Source organism: Panthera tigris, chromosome A2 (genome assembly GCF_018350195.1).
Source record: "Panthera tigris isolate Pti1 chromosome A2, P.tigris_Pti1_mat1.1, whole genome shotgun sequence".
Lineage (NCBI taxonomy): Eukaryota > Metazoa > Chordata > Mammalia > Carnivora > Felidae > Panthera > Panthera tigris.
The window spans coordinates 158529906-158555527 of NC_056661.1; the positions used below are offsets into that span (position 1 = coordinate 158529906).

At 40.1% G+C, this 25622-nt stretch overlaps 1 protein-coding gene across 1 annotated transcript in view; it reads left to right on the forward strand.

Moving 5' to 3' along the window:
• CNTNAP2 (contactin associated protein 2) overlaps positions 1–25622 on the forward strand; it is a 1960721-nt gene that overhangs the window by 562779 nt on the left and 1372320 nt on the right. The window contains exon 2 of the mRNA XM_042974552.1: positions 24229–24339. Coding sequence (XP_042830486.1) covers positions 24229–24339 — 111 coding nt within the window. The remainder of the gene's footprint in view (positions 1–24228; positions 24340–25622) is intronic.

Here is a 25622-nt window from a genome sequence, read left to right on the forward strand (position 1 = left end):
CATCTTTCATAGTGGGAAGTCTCTAGACACTTAAGACTGAAAAATTAGGAAATAACATCATAAGCATTTTATTTAATGAAGTAAATAGTGGTAAATTCCAAAAGAAGCAGCTAAAAAGAATTTGAAAATGATTGCTCTGGAAAATAGGAAACCTAGGGACCCTGGGATATGTATATATGAACATGTGGTTAAAACAAACAACAACAAAAAAAAGATAAATTCTCCCCCAGAAAGGACATGTTGCAAAATTTCTTCTTGTATCTATTATTTTCTTAAAATTCCCAGGGCACGTATTGATACATTCTTCTTTAGATCACACCATAATTCAGGAATAAAAAAAAAAAAGAGATCAGAGGAAGTCTCCTTGCATATCACCTGTTTGCTATTCATTTTAAAAACATATTATTGCTCTTTGATGTTATTATGAAATTTTACATTCCATATAATTTAAAACACTGTAAGAAATGATCAGTATCTGGATTCAGTTCCGTGTTTTCCATGCTGACCTACTTATGTTGCACAATAGAATTTAGGCATCTTTGTTTAGAAGTTCATGTACGAGAAGATACTGACAAGTTAATAAGAGAAGAATTATTACACACATCTATTGCAATGATCTGACTTTCAACATTCTAGACTCAACTGTATACAATTCAGACCAAAAAAAAAAGTCAGAGCACGTAGAAAAACGTGTTGAATTTTATCCCTTGCATATTACAAAATCAACATAGATTCCTTAGAGGATATACAAGTGGAAATTGATCTCTTTCTAAATGCTTTCAGAGAATATTGTCTTGATATCCCAACCAGTCTCACCCACATTCATCATTAAAAGTTTCCATCTTTTGGAACATTTGTTTGCCAGCCCCCCTGAATTTTTCTCAGTCATCATTTTCCCGTCTGATTATACCTTTAGATTTATCTACAATACTGAGAAGTTGTGTGAGGGGTGGGGAGGAAATAGGGTAAAATTCCATGTCGATTCAAATGCTTTGAATCTTTCTGAAGATTCTTTAAAGATCTTTAAAATACAATATAAGCTTAATACTTTATTTCCAGATATTTATGTGAGAAAAATGCCATCTATGCCCACATTTATTCCTGATTTTTTATGGACATTCAGATAAATTATGTGCAGGCAGATCAAGTCCAAGGCAAGCTAGTACCTTACTAGTGAGGTGATATTGCCTTTCCTGCTTCTAACCAATATCCTGATTTTATTATTCCTGAAGCTTAATGTCTCATATTTTTATCTTCTCTTTTGCCACCTTCACCCCACCACCCATGAAAATCTGTATCTAAAGCCTTCTTTCTCAGGACATTGCTATTTCTTCATAAGCATTTTAATTTTACTGGGTATCAGTTTCTTAAGGGAAGTGGATAAAACTCTGAGACAAATAGATGTGTTAACATGTAGAGTTAAGCTGACAATAAACAATAAGAATGCAAGGTAAAACATTTCCCCTCCAAGAAGAAAACTGGGTGTCACTTAAATGCATTTTGATGTATCCCTCATTGCAATTTTTGCTCTCCTCGGAAAAAGGAATGAAAATGTGTGTCGTCTGACTGCCATTTAACCTGCACACACCCGATTACAGCTTTTATCCAATGAGAAAGAAAATTAAATAATGTAGGTTGTTAGTTTCTTTCTTTTTTACCGAACCTAGCCACAATAGTTATGCTGACCTTGACCAAGATATCTCTACGTGATAGTCTATTGCTGTGCTATACAGTTTAACAGTATCTCTGCAGGTCTCTTCAGAATTCTTGGGTAAAAAGTGTAGCAGGTGTAGGCAGGGGTTAGCAAAGAGAGGCTATTTATTCTACCCCTGGAGTTTTGGATAGAAAGAAAGTCTTTTTAGGTGATCTGTTTCTGAGAAGTGCAACTTCCAGGAAACCACCCACATAGTCTCAAAATCATTTTTTCTTTTCCTCCCTCAAAATTTACCCTAATCATCTCAAAGTAAAGAGTTACTCTCAACAACAACAAAATGCCACACCTCACATGAAGTCTGCTTCTACTTCAGGAGAAAGCCTAATTCGTGTTTCCCAGAGACACTGTTACCTCCACAGTTTCCAGATTATATACCCAACTTATAGAAGGAACAAACCCCAGAATACAATGTTCTGTAGTGTTTTGGGGTGGCATTCTCCTACAAGGTGAGTGAACTCAGCATTTCTAGGGCTTGTGCTAGTTGAAGCCGTCATTGAAGTTTGTGTCTGTAAACCCCACAAGGTCCCATCCTAAGAGAGGAATAAACAGACACGTTTAATCATTCCACAAACGTACATCTACCCTTGGTGTTGTATCAGGGCTTTTGCTGGGCGTGAGAACTCAGAGATGGATGAGACACAGTGGAGAATGTCTGCAATCTACATGAAATTATATTCTGAACAAGGGCCGACTGTGAAGCGTATGTGTGAATATATGTGCTCTTTTAAACCCGGGAAAAATATTTTCCACATGACCAATTGTGCCACTGAAAAATAAATTGTTATTGGTGTAGGTTGGCATTTGAAGATATTAGAAAACTCAAATCAAAAAGGGAACATTGCTCTGCCGTGAATACATGATGTTCATACTTCTTGGCAAATTGCTGTATCACCTCCAAGGTAACTTGTCAAGTGCATTTTCATATTATATTTCAAATAACACTAACCAATAAGTGGAACTTAGAAAAATGTGTAAACGTGCATATGCTTACGTCCTGAACAATAAGAAATATGGGACGTCAAGCAATGAACTCATAGCAAACACATAATTCAAATCTTTTTAGGTTAGCTTGTGACATAGAGTCAGAAAGTGTATCAAGGAAATGTAACCGTGTACAAAACGAGTCTGTCAACTGATTTATTGAGGCTTTCACGCAATACAGTGCTATTTATAGGAGCCTCTGTTATAGATATTCCTGCAGTTACTACAGAAGAAATTCTGGTTCTGTGGGGTCTCCAATGCGGATAGGCTGCTTTGGTTCCATAGCATAGGTTTGTTTGCCTTATGATGGTGCATTTCTTAAAACAGAATATATGTAGTAAAGATAAAAATGAATATGGGGGGCACCTGGGTGACTCAGTCGGTTGAGCGTCTGATTCTTGATTTTGGCTCAGGTCATGATCCCAAGGTTGTGGGATTGAGTCCGGCGCTGGGCTCAGGGCTGAGTGTGGAGCCTGCTTGAGATTCTCTCTCTTTCCCTCCGTACCTCCCCCGCTAGCGTGCTCACGCTCTCTCTCTCTTTCTCTCAAATAAAAATAAATAAATAAAATGATTACAACTATGACTAGAGAGTGGGCAGCTAGCTAGAGGAATTCTCTAGACATCACGGGCTGATGTACACACTTTTCCCATTAGACATCAATTTGAAATTCTCAAATCTAAGTGGATTTTCTATGAAAAAAAATAGGGGAAAGGAATATAGTGATCTGTCTAATCCATTGGTGTAGACAAAAGCAGGCAAGAAATTATGAAATATTTTCACTACCTAAAAAAAAAAACAACTGTTTATTTTTATATACCTAGTAATGCCTCATGGTTTAAGGTGAACTCATGATAAGAAATCTGAAGAATATCCAATAGTTAACTCTGGTTTTATTTATTAAATTATATTAGAAAGAAACTAGTATTTAATATGACTTTTCAGTTGAAAAAGCATTTCCTTTTATATCATCTCATGGAACTCTCCATTAACATAGTGATATACTTAGCAATATAATCCTCCGGGAATTATTAGTTAATCTACCCCTGTGCCCTTTTGAGCTTTGTACCTCTATGTCAGCATTTAACGTTGTACGGCAGGTATCTGTTCAGACTCTAAACTCCCATCCAGCAAGAAATATTTATTATCTGTACCACTCCCCCACCTCTCAAACTTCATGGGTAAATATAGCCCAACCACTGAGGCTCAGTAAGACTTTATTAACTTTGATTTCATGACTATTTTACCAAAGCTAAAACTGAAGTGATAAGGTGTTAGGAGAAGCACCCAAGGCAACGCAACACTGAGAAGTAAACCAGGATGCAACTCTAGGTGAAGTAACTGAATTCCAAGTCTGTGCCTCTGTCCTCCGTCTTTCCCTACTCTTAGCATATTTGGATTCTATCCGCAACGCAAGGAACATTTGAACACTGAAGACAGAAGTATTTTTAAGAATCACTAAACATTTGTTTTATACATATTTGTTTATGTAAAAATACTTTATAATATTTATAAAACAAATGTTTAGCGCTAGTTTAAAAAATATTCATCGTACAGAACTGCTTCCCAACTAGAGGTCACAGGGCTTTGGCTTCTGGTCATTTCAAATCTAAGTGACAGTCTGTGTACTGTCTGTATTACAATGCAAGTGAAAAAAAGTAATCCTCGAGTAAAATTCCTTTGGAGGCTATGCAATAAAACGTTCCTCGATATGAGCCTTTCAGTCAGTAATTCAGATCCCTTTGAATGTATATTTCCCATGAAAGAGAACATTGTGATGATAAAACCAGACAATGAGCCGCATGTGCTGCGAAGATAGAAGTAAACGGATGTCAGTTTCTTGGAAATCTGGGTATGTTCCAATGAGCAGAACTGGCAGAGTTCCTGGGCTTTATTGACAAAGGAATGTCGTGCCCTTATCTGTTACTTGTGAGGATTCATCTGGATCACTAAGTGCTCCCAGACCAGAGACAGAGGTAAAGGAACAAGATAATTCTCTTTCGGTGCTTTGCTATAGATTTGTATCAGCATTTACGATCTGTTTTGTAGTTTCTTGACACGTATTTTATTTCTTTATATGATAATCAACATATAACATGTTTGATAGCAAGGGACAGAGTGGCCTTTTAAAATTCTGTGCTGTGGGGGCACCTGGGTGGCTCAGTCGGTTAAGCATTTGACTTCGGCTCAGGTCATGATCTCACGGTTGGTGAGTTCAAGCCCAAGTCAGGCTCTGTGCTGGCAGCTCAGAGCCTGGAGCCTGCTTCGGATTCTGTGTCTCCTTCTCTCTCTGCCCCTTCCCTGCTTGCGCTCTGTCTCTCAAAAATAAACGTAAAATTCTGTACTGTTGCGACCCTCTTACAGCTTTCTAGAAAACACAGAATGTAGGCCAATACTCATACTTCTCAGATGGGGAAACTGAGATTCAACATGAATGTATGGTTTGCTCAAGAGAGGTGGGGAATGAATAGAGATTAGAACAAGGGTTTTCTAAATCACATTCAGAGGCCAGCTTCTATAAAAATGTAGGTGTGTTGGGAAACAATGAGATTGTTTCCAAAAGACCGCAGACAACTCCCTATCATGATGGTCATGAATACATATGTCTCATTTATTTTTCACTGCTATGGCTCTGTTTCTTATTTCAAAATGTAAAAGCAACGACTTTCCCCATCTCTCGGTAGCGGTAGCGGCGTGAACTTCAGCAGTGCGGAATTGTGTGAATCGGGTTGTCTCTGTTTCCTATTTATTTCTGATGACATTGTTTTCTCAAGATGCGTTTTCTTTTCCCATCTGGAATTCATTCCCTGGGAACCTCCCTCTCTAAGGAAGCTTAAAAACCAAACAGTGTTTATTTTCTGTAACTTTCCCTGCACTTTTCACTCTGTAATTTCTCTGTTCAGAAACCTTTAATTGTTCCCAATTCCCTTCTGTAGGAGATTGAAAATTATCTGCTTCGTTTTCAGGTCAACACACTGCTGCTTTCAGTGCCTTTTTCTTATCACTTCCTGAAACACACCTGGCTTATTAATCAAACGCACTTTTTGTAACCTCTAATTAGTCTCTTTTCTGTGTTTTTGCTTGCTTGTGGTCTCTCTTTCCTCCTTTCTTTGGAGGGCATAGGATTTCCTCCTAACTGTGAAAACATCTTGGGATTGTAGAACTTTCCTTCGTATGCCCACTGGGCTGTATGAAGAACCACGGAGCAGGACAAAGGTCTCTTCAGGGTTGGGTCTGAGCAGTCTGGCTGAGGTGTTGATCTGGTCCCTGTTTGCCTGCCTATGGCTGCTGGCTTTTTGATCCTTCTTTTCTGACCTGAATTTTCTCAACTTGACTCTCTCCCATCCTTACCTAATCTAAGATCAGAGATCCATTTCAGTCCCTGTCTGCTTATCTCAAAACCCTCCTGCTGGAGCTGCTTCTACTGAAATAGCAATACTCCTCGCCATTCATTACTGGGGATGGTGGTAAAAAGGATCCAGCCGTGGTAAAAGGGATCCGATTCCTTCCTGACTTGTTTTCCGTCAGAAGTGAGCGCACACCTACATGTATTTGAAAAGAGTTGTTTTGTTTCTATTGTCATTAAGTGTGGTGCGGTTTTTGCCTTTTCATAGAAGCCTTCTGAAAAAACTCTTTTGTTTAGAATTTAAATGTTATCCAAAAATACATATCGAAGCAAGAGACTTTCCTTAGATTAGAATATATTCCTGGAAATCAGTGTGATATGCTTTCACCTTTTATTTATGTATTTTGAAAAGTTTTCTTTTATTGATTAGAAAATATTTTAATGATTTTAACATTGGAGGTTTTAAATTCTGTTGTAATATGCTAAGGGGGTATTTGACATTTCAAAGCCTCTGCCAGTCCCTTACTATTTTTTGTTTGTTTGTTTGTTTGTTTTTTGGCTTCCACCAATGTACTTCATACCAGTTATGTTTGAATATTGATCTGATTAACAGTTATGAAAAATATACAAAATTACACTGCAACTAAGTCATACATAGTAGGTCAAACCAAAATGCATTTTTAAATGCTGCTTCACAGTACTGAGCACTATACTTGTGTAATAAATTCTTCTATCATATATATTAACTTACTGATAAATGTATGTCAGTTTCCTTTCCTGTAAACTAAGTTGATTTTATTATTATTTTTTTAACGTTTATTTAGTTTTGAGACAGAGAGAGACAGAGCATGAATGGGGGAGGGTCAGACAGAGAGGGAGGCACAGAATCTGAAACAGGCTCCAGGCTCCGAGCTGTCAGCACAGACGTGGGGCTCGAACTCACGGACCGCGAGATCATGACCTGGGCTGAAGTCAGACGCTTAACCGACTGAGCCTCCCAGGCGCCCCTAAGCTAAATTGATTCTATAGGGTGATTATTTTCATTATAAATTTTCAAATATAGAACAATAGCACAATCCTCATCCATATACCCATGAACTGGACAATTGTTAACATTTTACCATATTTACTTCACAGATATATTTGTCATTTTCCAGTACCAGTAACTACGTTGCATGATATCTCATCCGAACCTGCCAGACTTCCGTAGGTCAAGATGAGCAAGATTCTCTAAAACCTAACGTGCTACATTTAGATACGTAAAACATGCAACTTTGCACCCAGAGGTGTTCGCTGCATAGTACAGCACCAGGGTTCTGGCAAATTCTGTGTTGTGCAGTTCTTCCACATAGTGCATATACTGCACATTCAACTCTATGCCGCATTGGCCCGTATATTCCTGAGAGAGGAGAACTTGCTTTCGGATTAGGCATGCGTGAGAATCCCGTCCTCAGTGTCCCAATTTGCTCACATTCTGAGTGGATGGCTTTTCCCAGATTAGCGGTGTCTCCATTGATTTTGACCAGTTGTTTCCTTCATTCCCCAAGTACTTTCTGCGCCGGACACCGGGGTTCATGTTGTTTTAAGACTTCCGGCCGTGGATGGTAGGAGTGTTCCTGGAAGGGTGCGCACCCTTCGAGAGCTGGCAATAATTTCACAATGCACAGCAGTCATTGCGAGCAAATGAAGCCCGATGTTTTAAGTGCAATCCTAAATACGTTCACAGTCATTCCCATCCCACCTTGGTAGGAGTGTGTGTGTTTTGGCGTGAGGAGAGGGGGGTATTGCAAGGGAGGAGAAGCCAGATTGAAATGCAATAATGGTCTTAAGCAATTATGGCTAAGAGAGTTTTCCTTGACAAGTTTAAAGTAAATGGCTTTAAAAGGAGCATGTAGGATTGGGAGGGCCGGAAATTGTAGGCGTAAGAGCCTCATGGTACATCTGTCTCGGTCTGTCCTCTCACATATCTTTGTTGAAAACCAAGGCCAAGAAAAAAAAAAAAAAAGAAAGAAAGAAAACCAAGTCCAAGAAATCCAGAGCTAGGACTCTAAAATCATCCTCTGAATGGGCTTTCTGATCATGGAGGAAAATATTTTAAATTTCTGAATATAATAAGCTGAAGTATTTAAAGATGAAGCGTCCTGACATCCATAATTCATTGTCAAATGACTCGCCAAAATCGTAAATGGCTATACATGCATGGATGAAGCACATTGTGCAACATATTAGCAATTGTTGAACCCAGATGGTGTATATGTGAATGTCCATTGTACCATTATTTCTACCTTTCTGGGTGCTTGAAAGTTTTTATTAAAAGTGTCTGAAGGGGTGCCTGGGTGGCTCAGATGGTTAAACATCTGACTTTTGATTTAGGTTAAAGTCAAAATCTCAGGGGCTTGATCCCAAGCCCCATGTCATTGGACTCCATGCTGACACTGTGCTTTCACCTTTTCATGTGATGATGATGATGATGATGATGATTATTATTGAGAGAGACAGAGAGAGGGACAGAGACAGAGTGAACAGGGAGCGGGGGAGTCAGAGAGAGAGAGAGAGGGAGACACAGAATCTGAAGCAGGCTCCAGGCTCTGGGCTGTCAGCACAGAGCCCAACGCGGGGCTCAAACTCACGGACTGTGAGATCTTGACCTGAGCTGAAGTCAGAGGCTCAACTGAATGAGCCACCCGGGCGCCCTTGCTTTCACCTTTTAGATTTGCCCTGTTACCAGGACATTTCCTTTCAGGGGGCCAGCTCTGAGAGGAAGGGTCAGCAGCAACATAAAAAAAATATGTCTTCCTTTTTAATTTTTTTAAGTTTATTTATTTGTATAACTTTTTTAATGCTTATTTTTGAGAGAGAGGGAGAGAGAGAGCATGAGTGGGAGAGGGGCAGAGAGAGAAACAGACACAATCCGAAGCAGGCTCCAGACTCCCAAGTTGTCAGCCCAGAGCCCAGCGCAGGGCTCAAACCCATGAACTGTGAGATCATGACCTGAGACAAAGTCGGAAGCTTAACCGACTGAGCCACCCAGGCGCCCCATTAAGTTTATTTTGAGGGGTAGGGAGAGAGGGGCAGAGACAGAGAGAGAATCTCAAGCAAGCTCCATGCTGCCAGTGCAGAGCCCAATGCAGGGCTTGATCTCCCAAACTGTGAGATCATGACCTGAGCTGAAATCAAGAGTCAGTGCTTAACTGACTGAACCACCCAGGTGCTTCCCCCCACTTTTTCTTTTTTTTAAAAATTATTTTCTTTTATTTTTTTATCACAATAAGTATACACTTTAATTCCCATCCTTAATTTCACCCGTTCTCCCACCAACATCCCCTCTGCTAACCATCAGTTTGTTCTCTAGGATTTCTTCCTAACATAGGGAAATTTGCATGTGCCTAATGGTCTCTCTTTCCTCCTTTCTCTGAATGCCAGAGGCATCAGAAAGGAGAATATTAAAATATTATAAGAAAAGAGCGAGAGAAAGTTCCATCAGAAGTTGGGAAGGGATGGTGCACAGAGATCTTCCTTTTCCACTTTACCATTATGATAAAAGATATATTAGGGGCACCTGGGTGGCTCAGAGGGTTAAGCATCTGACTTCGGCTCAGGTCATGATCTCAGGGTTTGTGGGTTCGAGTTCCGCATCCAGCTCTGCGCTTAAAGTATGGAGCTTAGGACTCTCTGTCTCTCCCTCTCTCTGTGACCTCCCCCTACTGGCATTTCTTCTCCCTCTGTCTCAAAATAAAACAAAACAACAGCAACAACAACAAAAAGATACCCAGTTAACAGAACACCATTTAATGGAGCTATGTGGGCTAAAGAAATCTTAATCTTCTTCAGAAAGTAACAAAATATGACAGCAAAAGAGACAGAGTTTTGCAATTTAATATACAGATGTCAAAAGATGAACTGGATAGTTCTGTTTTAAAGAAGGCCATGGAGAATCCTAAATGTCTTGGGAAATTTTACAGGTGCTACATGTTTTACTTTCTGTGTCCTAGTAAAGCAACTTTATTATTTCAACAAATTACTTACAGAACCTGTGACTCATAATTTTAGTTAAAAGTGTGAAATCAATTGAGCGTGAAGATATTAATCTTGGCATATGCTTTTAAATGAGTCAAACGTCTTGTTTAAAAAAAAAAAGATGATTAGAGCAAATGGGTCCAATGCTATGTTGTAGACTCTACTCAAGAAATGACTTCACACTCTACTGTCCCCCACGTAAAAAAAATCTCAGTAATTTTTGCCTCTCTTCTGTCTGTTATCTCCCACATCCTTTTGGAAAACAGATTTGGTCACCTTTCAAAATACCTTCTGCATCGTTTTCCTCTTAGAAACCCACTGCCACTGGCTTAGCTCACCTTCCCCCATCTTCTATTTTACACTGCTGTAATACTCTTGTTGTTTCCAGAATACAGCTCCAAACGACATCACCCAGCTGCCAAAGTTTTTTTTTTTTTGTTTTTTCTCTAAAATATAGATACATCACATCGCTGCCCTCTGAAGCAAACCATCTCCATGGTTTCTCAAGGCCTGCGGAATATAATCCCCAGTTATAGCATGGTATTCACTAGCCTGTAAAGTTTGGGATACAAGATATCTTGTAATAGGCATCCAATAAAAATTTGTTGAAAGAGTAATTGAGAACAAGCCAAATAGATCGTAGCTGCATGAGGTATTTTTACACAATCAGGGCTCAGCCTCCCTATTCAGATCAACCCCTCTCTAAATTCAATGATTGCTACCCTGTGTACCACCCATCCTTCTTTCATTATGGGTACCAATCACTGCCAATGTGCCGGGTACATAGAAGTGAAGAAAACAATCTTGGGCTGTGCCCTGAGGGGGTGAACAAGGAGTCATGGTGGAGTCACACGTTAAAGTAAATACCCAATTACTGTTCATCTCACAAAGGAAAGGGAACGGGTTCTCAGAAAGAATGGAAGTGGGCTAAATTTGGCTTCAGGGGATGGTAAAGTCAGGGAAGGTTTCTTCTGGCATTTGATTTAAGACATGATAAATTATCCAAGAGAAAATTGGAAGAACAGTACATTAGGTGACTACAAGTTGTTTTTTTGTTGTTGTTGTTTTCTTTTGTTGCATTTCGTTTTTAAGATTCCGTCCGTATCTCATTCACTCATGAAGCTGCCATACATCCCTATATGTGGCCTTTATATGGTACTGATTCTATTGCCTGGCATGGTTGTGTCTTCCATTTTCTATGTAATGGTTTTTTTTCTTATCCTCCCATATATGTTGTTGTTGTGGTTTTTTTTTTCATTTTAAAACTTCAAACTGGCCTTTGCCCTTAAGAAAACCTGCCTGTGGGTGTTCATAACGGCCTTATTCATATTGCCAAAGCTGGTAAGCCATCAAGATTGCCTTCCGTAGGCACATGGATACAGAAACTGTTGTGCATCCAGACATTGGAAATACTGTTTAGCGGTAAAAAGACGCGAGCTCTCAAGGCATGAAAAGACATAGGAACCTTAAATGCAGATTACTAAGTGAAAGAAGCCAATATGAAAAGACTGTATATTCTAAGATTCCAACTGTAGCACATTGTGGGAAAGAAAACAAAACTGTAGAGATAGTAACAAGATCTGTGGTGGCCAGGGTGAGGGTGGGGACACAAATAAACAGAACATAGATGACTTTTAGGGCAGTGAAAATACCTTGTATGATGCTATAATGATGGATACAGGTCATGAAACATTTCTCCAAACCCATAGAATGTACAGCACCAAGAGTAAATCCTAAAGTAAACTGTGGACTCTGGGTGAATATGATGTGTTCATATAAGCTCACTGCTGTTCAAAAATGTGACATTCTAGGGGCGCCTGGGTGGCTCAGTCGGTTGAGCGTCCGACTTCAGCTCAGGTCACGATCTCACGGTTCGTGAGTTCGAGCCCCGCGTCGGGCTCTGGGCTGATGGCTCAGAGCCTGGAGCCTGCTTTCGATTCTGTGTCTCCCTCTCTCTCTGCCCTCCCCCGTTCATGCTCTGTCTCTCTCTGTCTCAAAAATAAATAAAAAAACGTTAAAAAAAAAATTAAAAAAAAATGTGACATTCTAGTGAGGCAGCTATGCCTATGTAGGAGTATGGCATTGTATGGCAAATCTCTTTACCTTCCTCTCAGTGTGAATCTAGATCTAAAACCGCTCCAAAAAATAATACATTAAAAAGACAAAAGAGAGGGTTGCCTTGGTGGCTCAATCAGTTAAGCATCCGACTTCGACTCAGGTCATGATCATGAGTTCACGAGTTCGAGCCCCACGTCAGGCTCTGTGCTGACAGCTCGGAGCCTGGAGTCTGCTTTGGATTCTGTGTCTCCCCCTCTCTCTCTCTCACCTTCCCTGCTCTTTCACCCTCTCTCCTTTCTCTCTCTCTCTCTCAGGAATAAACATGTTTAAAAAATAAATAAAAAAGAGAAAACACTACTGATGTTAAATTTTCACTTCCTTTATAATAAATTTGGTTAAATATCACATTCTCTGCTGCCAAGGTCTTCCAGTCTTCGAATGTTGATAAGCCCAATGTCTTACAATCCCCTATGAGGCCCTACAGACCCAGCGCCCCCCCTCACTCCCTGTGGTCTTCCTGACCTCTTTGCTTCTGTCTGCCCCATGCTCCTTCTGCTCCAACCACACAGGGTCCCCTGAGGTCACACCCATCCTGCTCCTGCTTCTAGACTTCCTCCTTTGGGAAGTGAGGACGTTCCTTTTCTTGTCCTGGAACTACCATCCCACAGATATCAGGTATCAGATAATACTACGTGCCTGGTTCTCTCTTCGCCATGAAGTTTCTGCTAAACGTGGTCTTATTAACGAGGCCATCTCAGACCCCTAATTCAAAAGGCCTTCATCTACCCAGCGTACCCTCATCTTCCTTCTCTGCTCTATTTCCCCCATGATAACGACCACTTGCTTACATACCATGAATTTTTAAATTGGTTATTTATTATAATAGAAACCTCTGTGTTGTTCACTGTTATATCCTTACTGTGGGCACTCAAATAATTGGTGGGGGCACCTGGGTGGCTTAGTCGGTTGAACATTCAACTCTTGATTTGGCTCAGGTCATGATCTCATGGTCCGTGGGTTAGAGCCCCGCATTGGGCTCTGCGCTGACAGCATGGAGCCTGCTGGGGATTCTCTCTCTCCCTCTCTCTGCCACCCCCCACCCCCCGCCAAATAAATAAATAAATAAATACATAATTGTTGGATGAACAAACGAAGCGTGTTTTCTTTGCGCTCATTATCACTGGGCAGTTATCCTGAATCCTATTTATTTTTCATATCTTATTATAAAATCAATACACGCTAATTGAAGAATGGTTCAAAACAGTAGGAAACATAGAGGAAAATAAAACTTACGTGGTCTCACAACCAATGTGACACCATGGTTAACATTTTGGTTTATAGATTCTTTTAGCCATTTATTCATCTATAAATATAGATCTCATAAAATTAGTATTCAGAGCCTACTTTTCTTTAACTTAATATACCATAAATATTGTCAATTAAAAACATTCTTTCTACAGCCTCACTTTACTGACTCTTCAGTGCTCCACTGTTTACTTTGTACCAATTGAGCCCATGATCTAATCTAAAGTGACTTGAGCCAGGACCATTTTAGGATGTTTATCTATAGTACTGTAGTCAATTATTTAAAAGTAAAAGTGGTTAATTAGTCTAGGAGACGGACTCGTTGTCAGTAAGTACAATGCATCTCATTGTTCAACACTGTCTTTGAATTAACCAGTTAATGAAACCAGAGAGGCAAAAAATGAGCCATTTGCCAGTGGACCAACAAACGCAATCCAAAAGAGCCTCATCCGTAGGAAGATTGTCAATGAAGGCTTTAAGAGTGGTCAAGTGCATTTAGTCATGCTGCAATTGACCTTGACACTGTTCAAGTTGTCAGTTTATTAAAAGTGTAAAAGGTAGCTCTGCCTTCTTAGGAGACTGTAGCATTTGAGTGAAGAAAGGCCAGTGTCATCATTGTTTTAGAGATTAAACTTCTGCCCAGTTCTAGGACAAATAGTTGATTCTGTTTTCAAATACAATTTCCTTTTTTTTTTTTTTTTGCATGAAGTAATATGAATTAAATTTTCAAAAACTTTTCTAGACTGCTTAAGGGGTAAAAATGGATTTTTTATTATTTTGCGTGATGGGATTTACTTCTGTAAAATTAGAAGATCAATTTAGAGGAGACAAAAAGTTTAACTTATTTTTTAAAAAGCCTCACAAATCTATTTTTTCTAGTATGTAACAGTTCAGTAGATAATTTGAAACTGATTCATCTGTTATACCATCTGTCAGAAATATGCTGCAGCTGTTAAATGTCCAGCAAAATTTGAACTACAAGTCTCAAAGTAATTCGCCCTTGGTACATGCAGACCGGACAATTTCCAATTTGATTTACAACCATGATTTTTGCAAACGTGACTGATGGTCTAGCTATACTATTTAAAATCTTTTTCTGAGCACAGCTATTGGACCGACAAGGAGGAAAAGGAAAGAAATTTGATCTGATTTTTTAAGATAAAAGCATGAATTTATTCATGTCAGAAGCTATGATGCTGATTGTGTTCAATACTTTTTTTAAGTTCATGAAGAATACCCACTCTGTGCTCTGTATTCAACACATGGAGAATGTGAAAACTCCCCTTCCTTTCAAAAGAGACCCGCCTATGGGAAAGGAGATCGAAATATAAACAAATACTTATCACAGTAGATTTTCAATGATAACAGGATTAGAACGTTATATTAGAACTACCAAAAGTCTTATGTTCTTTTGAAAATAAAGTAAAAGATAGTCGTAAAGAGGCTAACCCAGAAAAGCCAATGGCTTCCACTCCCCCAAAATCCATTTGGTGGAGCCAAGATATTTTAAAAGTTCTGGAGGTATATACTGATGATGTAGACAAACCCTCTGTATAATTCCAGGGTTTCCAACCTACAAGTCATTTTAAGTTGGTGAAGTTGAGAGTGACGATCTTTTCTTATGCGGGATGCGGCGAGGAAGGTCTGTGCATAACTTAATGGTGTGAAGCTGTCTGCATTTTTTAAAATGGAAGAATGCAAAACTGTCCCTTAGCTCCATAAAGCGAATACCTTTCAGTGGCCAAAACTAGGAACTATTTTGCCTCCACTTTTAGAGGTATTTATTTCTTATCATTGTAAGTACTTCACTGGCTCGCTGAGTCTTTCTGTGCTGCATGCCAGGTTTTTAGGCCCCGGGAATAGAGCCTCCATGAGATAGACACATACCCTATTCTCATGGTATTTATAGTCCCAGTCAGCAAGAAAAGTAATAAGCAAATTTAAAAAATAAATAACTAAGCGTGATGTTAGATTGTGATTGTTGCCATGAACACAACAAAATAGTGTGATCAAATAGAAAGTCATATCTGGAAGCTATGAGGGTAGCAGTTGAATTGGGTAATTTCGATGAACTGAACAGAAAAAGAAGAGGTGTTGTTCGAATTGAGGGCAGAAGGGAGTGGGGCCAGCCTTCTTTAGATGTGGTAAAGAGAATTTTAGCCAGGGGGCAGAAAGGCTAGCAAGAACCTCGAGCTGGAGTGTGCTGAGTGTGTCCAGAAGGGAGGAAAAAGAGTGAAGCTAAACTAGCTTCCTGACACAGAGGAAAAGAGCAAAATAAAGTAACACCCGAGATGCCTGAGGGCCAGGCCATCAAAGGCTTCCTCACAGTTTGGATTTCATACTAAATGTGAGGGGAAGCCATTGGGAAGTTGTCAGGGCATGGCTTAATCTGATCCCTATTTTTAAAAGTTCCATCCGGCAACTCTGAAGAAAATAGATTTTAGCGAGATAAAGGTTGAAGCGGGAAATAAGTTTCCAATAAATACTGAGGTCTTACACCAAGACATTCCTGGGATCAATGTGAGAGATGATGAGAAAAATCTGGCCATTGCAATATTATTAGGATATCTTCATAGCCCAGGAATAAACTCAACGGAACATAGATTTTATCTGAAGTGAGTCGAGAGGCGGCGTGTCCTTGAAATGTGGACCTCAAAAGCATTAAGCCCTGCCATCAGGCCCAACTCCGTTTTTGTTCCAGCCCCAATATTCTTTAGTTGTGAGCTCTCAAGCAGCCTCGTCTGTAAAATGGAAATGCTACCTATGTCAAAGGCTTACTGTAATAACTCAGTGAAATAGTTGTCTCAAAATATTTAATGTGTCGCCTGTCACATAAATACTCAATAAATGATAAGTGTTGCTATTCATTTATTTACTGCTTTTGGTATAATGGTCTCTCCCGTACATCACTGATGGGGGCCCAAATGGCAAGGATTGAGGTGGAAGAGGAAACAACTGCCTCATTCAGCCCAAGGTACTATAATGCATATGGAAGCCCACTGGGCTTTGTCCCATTGAACGGAAAATAAACAAAAAGTAAATGGACTCACTTCCATTGGGGAGTACACAGGAGGGATTCAGTGAGGAGAAAAAGAGGGCGAGATAGGTTTCCGTTTTTTCGCCTACTGATTTTCACTGCGTATCTGATATGTCCACTCCGTTGACTTAAGTCCAGTTTGATTATCCTTAGCTTTCTCCTAAATTAGCACTTGATGACAAACTAATTGTGTTTCCCTTCATGACTGCTGTCCACCATAGTCCTTTTGTGTGGTAGGTAAATAAACCAAATCAATTCTTATGTAGATGGTCTGGAAAAACAGTTCTCAGTTATATAAAGTTTTTACTAATGATCTAACACTCATGTATTCTCGCACCCTTTTCCTTGCAAAACAACTTAATTCTGCTATGTAGATCCTAAATAAATAATAAAATATCTATTTACAAAATGAAATATATAACAATGAGAACATATTTGTCTGGGAATGTCTGTAATTATTGAGTCAAAAAGTATGCTCGAGACCAGATTTTAAATGTTCTTGTTTCTGTATACATATCTGTGATATTAAATGCTGTGTGTGTGTGTGTGTGTGTGTGTGTGTCTGTGAAAACTAGTAATAGTGATTACTTCTGTGGATTATGAGAGTCCTTTCTTTCTCTGTTTTGTGTGGAATTTTATAGGATCGGGAAAATAATGGATCTTATTTTCAGTAACAGAGAGTAGACAAGGAAAGCCAGAGGAATAGGTACACAAAGCAGTGTGTGAACTATGAAACAAATGGAAGAAAATATAGTTTAAGCGAAAATATATAAAGTAAGGGATGAGTTCGAGTCAATGGTGTTCTGCCCAAAGGAAGAGCAAATATTTTTCCACTGTACTCCTATGACACTGATTTCCTAACCACATAATCTCTCTTGCCATGATTTGAAAATCATAGAACAACTGATTCAAAACTGGGAAAGAACTTTTGAAATAATGGAAAAACCGAGGAGACGGTGGGTAAGAGGGAATTGAATTAAGTTGTTCAAATTCACTGCTGGAAATAAAATCTGGATCTTTTGTCTGTGCACAGCGTCTTCTCTCTTTTGTGCTATTAGGGAAACTTCAACCTAATAATATCTCTGAAAGCAAATTGGACTCCCACGAGTGAGGTACAGTAGAGACCATTATACCAAAATCTGTAAATAAGTGAATATCAACAGTAATCATTGAGTATTTCTGTGACAGGCAACACATTAAATATCTATCCCAAGAAAATATTTTTTAGACAGCGCTAAGTTAAAAAACAGTGGACCTCAACTATGTAAGCAAAATTTACGAAAAAAAATACTGAAAGAGAATATTGTATTGTATTAAAGTAATAGTCTTTGAATATTACATAAGTTGTTAAACAAAGCTTAGCCTCCAGATATGATGACGCCGTTTCTATAAAGAGAAGTAATTGGGGTCTGAGATTTCCACAGACGACATATGGAATGATGTAAGTTTGTGTTTTGCTTCTTAACAGAATGCCAAAGTTAGCAAAATCCCGAGGTGAAAAACCTGGGGCCTGTTCAAGTAATGCCCGCTGATGAAAGACAAAGCGCCACGTTTCTAAGTGCATCAAAACAAAATACTTCTGTAATCAGCTGCCCAAATTTATGGGAAGTAAAAAGAGTGCTGTGTGGCACAGCTGTTAAGAAACATCTTTAAGGTTATCGTTCGCACCGTGTGCCTTTCCCCCTCCCTCTCTTCCTTCTTTTCTCTCTTTCTTTTCCTCTTTCTCTCTTTCTTTCTTTATTGAAAAGGAAATGCGGGGGGGAGGGGGGGGAAGGAATCACAGTCCCGGGAATAGAGCCTCTGACAAACAGGTGTGCTAGATCCCATACAAGTCTCTCCGTGGTCACAGTGTGCAAAGCGATGCTGCTTAAGAGTCTATGAAGCCCCGAAGGGGGTAGACTGACCTCGGTGATGAGCCAAGAAGTGCCTGAGTAGAGACTTGAGTCTCCTACTCATTCAAATGATGCAACTCTCCACGAGGCCAGACAAGAGAGCATGTTTTAGTTGTTTATGGGGTCTCCCCCGATGCCTTTGAAGCACGGCAGCCAACAGCCTGTTGTCTAGGAGGTCGGGCAAATGGGATCAGGGGACGGCACAGCAAGCGGTAGGTCGGACACAGTGCCCACGAAGTGGCTTCACGGGTAGTTGCGTACTCAGGCCGGGGAATAAGATCATTGGCAGTAGTCAGGCCTGTGGGTGGGCAGACAGGGCACAAGGGAATTGAGGAGCCGGAGGCCGACTTGGAGCCCTGCGACGGGACGCAGGCCCCTGGCGTGAATGTGACGGGGAGACAGAACATCTCTGGAAGGACCCGAGATACTCCCGGGGCTCCCGGAGAGAGTACAGATCCCAGTGATTCAGCTTGTGATTCGAGGTAGTTTTGGCCAGAAGGAGCAAGGCAGAAGCGCATTGATTGGAGAGAGAGGAGGCCAGATGGAAGGCTGGCCTCATAAATTTGTCCTGACCATGGAGAGGAGGGGTCATAAAACCTGAGGCAGGGCACACATCTGCAGGCGGAGGTAATGTAGCTCCAGCTTCTAAAGTTAGAAGTTGAAGGCACCAGACTTTAAGAGTCCACCCAGGGATGTATTCCTCTGACAATGAGCCTTTCACAGTCGTTTTTTGTTTGTTGGTTTGTTTGTTCGTGTTTTTGTTTTCAGTGAAGTATGAATGGGGATGTTGGTAGAGTTTCCGTCCTGAGAACCCTGGTTCTGGAGTCCTTTGTTGTTCTTGTGTTCTGTGCAGCAGGCTCATGTTTCCAAATGTGTGATATAAGACGTATATGTTAAGTGCTATAATTTTATTTTATTTTTAAATTTTTTTAACATTTTTTTTTGTTTTTGCAAGACAGAGAGGGAGACAGAGCATGAGCAGGGGAGGGGCAGAGAGAGAGGGAGACAGAGAATCCGAAGCTGGCTCCAGGCTCCCCGCTGTCAGCACAGAGCCCGACGCGGGGCTCGAACCCGCGGACCGTGAGATCATGACCTGAGCCGAAGTCGGATGCTTTCACGACTGAGCCACCCAGGCGCCCCTCATTGCTATAATTTTAAAAGACACTGTGAAAAAAAAAAAAAAAAAAAAGACACTGTGTTGTGAAAATTCCCTGACATTACTTTTATTTTTGTTTCTGTTTATTTTTTCTCTCATATTCCTTTCAATCAGAGATACATTTGAATGCCATCTTTAATGTCGGTTAGATGCATTCTAAAGTTCTTTGACCTTGCACACTCCTGCCCATATCCCTTTGCCAATGCAGATCCGTCCCTCTCAGCCACGCTTTCCGAGGTGAAGGGCAACAGCCATTTGATCTTTATTTGCCGGTAATCTCCTCTGTTCCAGCTTGAATTAGTACAGAGTTCCTCCAGTTAATCTGACTTCCTGATTGACTGAAATTGTGTGAAAATAAAACCCAAGGCCCATCTGCTTCTTTAGTTTTCATCCAAGATTCCCTTGAAGAGGAATACACTGGAGACCAAATATTTGCCGTAGCTGTGTGGCCGTAGTTTTGGAAGACATCCCAATATGGGAAGATATAATACTAAATTATTTCAAATGTTAGCAACCACCGCCCCCCACTCCTCCTCCTCCCCTATAAAAATTCTAACTTTCTCCAGGGATTTGCCTGATTTACTAATATTTAATGTCTGCAGAATATTAAGACACATGTTCTAACACAACAAGCAAGCTCTTTGGAATAAGTAATGTGTAATAACGATTATTACAGTTGGAAATAAAAATGGAGAGTTCATCATAATAATCCGTATACGCTATGTACATGCACAGCAGTGCTGCTGCAACCATCCTGGGAAATTCAATGCCCGTTGTGGCCTCCATGATTTTGCTTGAGCTGTTCCCTCTTTCTAGAATCTTCTTAAGCCTCTTTCTACCTATCTGCATTCCCTCATTCTTAAGCTTATAGTCATTATTTATATGTTACCTGATACCACAAATGATGATTAATCATTCTTCTTTGTGGCTATCTGGACTATTTATTAACGCTAGACCAGAGGTTGGGAAACTTTTTTCTGTCAAAAATCAGATAGTAAATATTTTAGCTTGCGAGGTTATATGGTCTCTGTTTGTGACATTCTGCTGTGGATTTGAAAACAGCTGTAGATAATACATAAAGAAGAGGGTTTGGGTGTGTTCCCATAAAACTTTATTTACAAAAGCAAGCCAGGGGCCACATTTGGCCTGTAGGACATAGTTCGTGGACTCCTGTACTTGAAAGTGCTTGAAAGTTTTAGAGTTTGAGAGAAACTTAACTAATGTGCTCATATGATGAGTGAGTCATCTGTAGAAAGGAAGGTCAGTGACATAGTCAAGGTCACGTATTTATGATGGAGCAAGCAGTAGCAAGCAATTCGCTAAACAACAGCCCTGCGTTTTAAATTTGTTTCTTTCAGTACTTGATTATATTTTGTTCAGCACTGAATTACAAAGTGATATTATGCTCTTGTTTCCTGTTTAGTTACTTTATGTGGGTCCATGTATTATTGGACTCATGGGGAAATGGGCTATATTTTTTTATAGCCTAAAGTGGCCAGAACAGTACAAGGCATTTATCGAGATCTTAGTATTTGTTAGTAAAGCCTTCCAGGAGAACATACAGAACATGTAGCATTTTTTTTTTAAATTTAATGTTTATTTATTTTTGAAAGAGTATGAGCGGGGGAGGGGCAGAGAGCGAGAGAGAGGAAGACACAGAATCCGAAGCAGGCTCCAGGCTCCGAGGCGCCCCACGATTTTTTTTTTTTAATTAGTGAAAAATTTAAAATTTGATACGAAGATGACCGATTTGTGGTGGAAGTGAAAAATATTTAAATGTAATAAGGATACACTATGTTCAGGTTTTATAAATGCTATATTTAAATTCTAAATTGCAACTAGCTAATGGATCATTTAATCAATCATTCATTAACTTCATTTTAATTACTTTCAACGCAACTCTATGCATTGGATGTTCCCTTTTGGAAAATGCATCGCTCGTTATCGGGTATAAGCTTGCCCTATCGAGCAGGTTTAGACTGGAAAACGTTTCTCCCCGTGTGGTTTTATTGATTTCTAAGAGTTCACCTCATTTCCTTCAGATGACTACTCAGATGTCACCTAATCAAAGAGACTTTCCTTGACAAAGCAGTGAAAAACAGCCGCTCTCAACCTCTACCCTACCCCCCAACTACCTGCCCCTTCTTCCATATTTAGTGTGTCCAGAGTATTCGTCACCATCTCATACGATAACCTTTTATGCTTTTACCTGTTTTTTCATTTTTGTTTTAGTTAGTTTTTGGTTTCCACTAAAACATAAATTCCGTGACAGGCATGTTAGTCAATATTATCTGTAACCGCATTTGCTGCCCCTGGCCCAGCATAGGCACTGGGTGCACGTTTGAATGAATGAGACAGACATGAATGAACGTTAGCACATTCCTAATAGAAGGGAAAATTTCGGAGTAATGATGACTCCAGATAAATGCAAAACTTTTGTCCCAAGATCATAAAAAGTTAGACTCAAAAGAGTCAGCAGATTCGAAATCAAGGTTTTGTATTTGTGCTCCCTGGCAACTAAACTGAATAGCAAAATTTTTTTTATTTAATACAAAATCCTTCACTGTAGATTTTCACTTTGTGAACTGAAACCTTAAATAAATTTTATGGGGCGCCTGGGTGGCTCAATCAGTTGAGTGTCCCGACTCTTGATTTTGGTTCAGGTCATAATCCCAAGGTCAGTCATGGGATCCAGCCCCCATGTGGCTGAGTGTGGAGCCTGTTTAACACTGTCTCACCCTCTGCCCCTCCCCCGCTCATGCATGTGCATACACACACGCTGTCTCTCTCAAATAAAATAAAATAATAAAATAATAAAAAATATAAATAAATTTGATGTTCATTTTTTCATTGTTTTACATTTAGCTTTCTGGGGGAATATATTCATATGCATATGCCATATTTCCCAGAGGCACTTGCAGCATAACAAAGGAAAATAAGAAATCTAACTATATTTTACGAGGGTGGAGATGTTCATTTTTAACTTCAGATTTGTACACACTTGAGTGGTGAGATAATGAATCATCACTCATTTCTCCAGCATCACTGGGACTTCCCTCCACTTGAGTGGCTTTTCAAGAAAACGAGTTCATTCCTTCTGTTGCTGAAGTTTTCTTCTGTTTATAAAGATCTGAGGTAGCAAGCATTCTAGAATATGTAGTGTAACTCTCTGTCTTATTCAACAGACAACTGAGCATGTGTAAAAAACACACCTCTCTTGATGATGAGGTGTTGCGCCATCTTGTAAGTCAGCAGTGTGTTTTGGGACGCTGTGGTTCTCAGGTTTAGGTGGCTCTTCTTGTCATTCGTTCGCTCACTCATTCATCCTACAAATGTTTTTAGAGTGTGTACCAGGAGCCAGGTATGGTTCACATTACTGGAGAGTAAGCATTAGGCAAACTATCAAAAACTTGATTCCCACACAGCTTCCAGTCTAGTGGGAGAGAAAGGAAACCAAGCAATTAAATGAGTAAAAACATACATGTGTGGTGGCTCTGAGAGCTATGAAGGAGCAGAAAGCAAGGAGTAGGTAAGGAGAGTGATGGTCGCATCATGCTCGTTAGCTGGGTGGACTACGGAAGTCTGCCTGCAGCGGTGAAAGGTGACGTTGTGAGCAGAGAGACCAGAGGGAAGAGCCTCATGGTAGCTGAAGAATAATTGCAAAGGCCACAGCAGGAGCTGGCCTGATGTTGCAATAAGAGGAAGGGGGCTCTGGTGGTAGACAGCAATGGACAAGAATGCCAGAGAGAGATGTGGCCAGTCTTGTGGCTGCTGTGGGCCACTGGGGGCTTCAGACTTTATTCTGAGTGATTGAGAGCAGAAGCCAGGGGATGTCGTGAGCCTAGCAGCCACTTGGCCACTTACGTGTGCAAATGTCCCTCAGGCAGCTGGGTGCAGGACTATAGAAAAGCAAGGGAGGAGGCAGGAAGACTGTCCAGTCCTTCACAACAGTGATCACTGGTGGCTGCTTGGACCAGGTGATAGGAGGGGGTAGGATTTGGGGTATTCCAGAATGAGAACGCGCGGCCCCTGATGCAGTCTCCTGGAGAGCAGGTGCAGAATGAGAGGAGATCCAAGAACTGAGTCCTGGGCACTTTAACGTTGAGGCATGAGGAAAATGAGAGCGATCCATGAAAGGAATCAGAAAGCAAGCAGTAGTGGGGAAGGAGGAAAAACGAAAGCTTAAGGGCCACTGAAGCCAAGTGAAGAAAGGAAATGAGGGGTCGCTTGGTTGCAAAGCAGTTGACTGGTCTAGAATGATGGGAACTGGTTAGTTTTCCAGATGGCATTACTTTTCAGGGTGACACCTATTTCTCAGCCTTTCAGCTGTGGTAGGATGTCTCCTGGCCTTCCCTCGTTCAGTCTCTGTGTTTGCAATCAATGTTTCTAATCCTCTATCCTTATAACGAATAAATCCCTAAAGATTTCCAGAGGCTGTCAGCCTTCCCAAAGCTTGTTAAATCAGCATCACCACCTTTCCTTGTGATTCCTAGATGGCAGGTCTGCCCTGGGGCCCTTCCGCATAAAGCATTTTGTCATAGGTCCAACTCTTAAAACTCGGGTGTTCAAATGACCACAGTTGAGCTGTCTACCTTCTAACCACTTGCTAAATGTGGTTGCACAGATTTTTATGTTTGTATTGTATTCAACCACTATTTTGACTAAAACACACGCGTCGTCGTCGAAAGATATTTAATCTCTCTGTTCTTTTCTCTTCTTTTCAGAAAAATGCGACGAACCACTCGTGTCCGGACTCCCCCATGGGGCTTTCAGCAGCTCGTCCTCCACATCTGGGAGCTATTCTCCCGGCTATGCCAAGATCAACAAGCGAGGAGGTAAGGCACATTTCATCTCCTTCGTCAATACGTGTGCGGAGAAAGAACACGTCATATTTAAAACTGCATTTCCGACGTCTATTTTATTGCGCAATGGCTATTAGCAGATACCTCTTTCATTCTGTCCACTTCTGTTAACTCATAGCTACTATAAACCTCTTTTGTAGTCACTGCCAGGGAGTGATAGAGGAAAATTCGGGCTGAAAGCAAGAGGTGGTAAATAAAGGAGGAAGAATTTTTAGAGTTGTAGGTGATACTGGATTCCAGATGATGTACAAATTATGAGTTAAGGAAGTTCTTGTTCACTGGAAAATCATTTAGACCAAAGTTAAAGGTAATTGATTTCTGGGTACCTGAGGGCTCCGTCAGTTAAGTGTGTCTGAATTCGGCTCAGGTCATGATCTCGTGACTCATGAGTTGGAGCCCTGCCGTTGGACTGTGTGCTGATAGCTCGGAGCCTGGAGCCCATTTCAGATTCTGTGTCTTCCTCTCTCTCTGCCCCTCCCCTGCCCATGCTCTGTCTCTCTCTCCTTCAAAAATAAACATTAAATATATTTTTTAATAAACATTAAGAAATAATAAAATAAAATGAGTTGATTTTAAATATGTATACGATGAATCAAAGAATACTATATGCACTATTTTTATTTCTATTTTTAGTAATATATAAATAGTATCTGTTGAAAATATAGGATAAAAAATTACCCTTGGTACTTTCTGCCCCCAGTGCCCAGAATTTAATTTTGTTATTAAAGCCACATGAAAAGTAGTTACACAATTGCAACTAAAATTTGAGTTTGGGATTTTAAAGTAATACTATTAATTAGTAAATGGTAATTTCAAAGTAGGCAGCAATCCAGAGAGAATAAAAGATGATTGAGAACAGCAACTTAAAAATCTCTTGCTTCAAAGGAAGACTGATATGAATAACAATCAATGACAACTTAAAAAGGAAAGAAAAACTTTTCTTGGATAAATGTGAATCATCCCACAAGGGCCATAATTTTTATTCACTAAAACAGGAAATACTAAACTCATTTCACACTCAATTGAATAAAAAAAAGTGAGTAAAAATAGAAAGAAGAAGGTAAGGGAGGGAGGGAAGGAAATAGGGAGGAAAAAAATAACATAAAGAAGCAAAGGTGAAAAAAAAAAAGAGAATAGGGGAAAACCCAAAAGGAGAAGTAAAAAAGAAAGGGAAGGAAGAAAAAGAGGGACATCAGAAAAGAGAGAAAGAGATATCAGAGAGATTCAGAAAGACCAAAATGGAGAATAAAATAGGT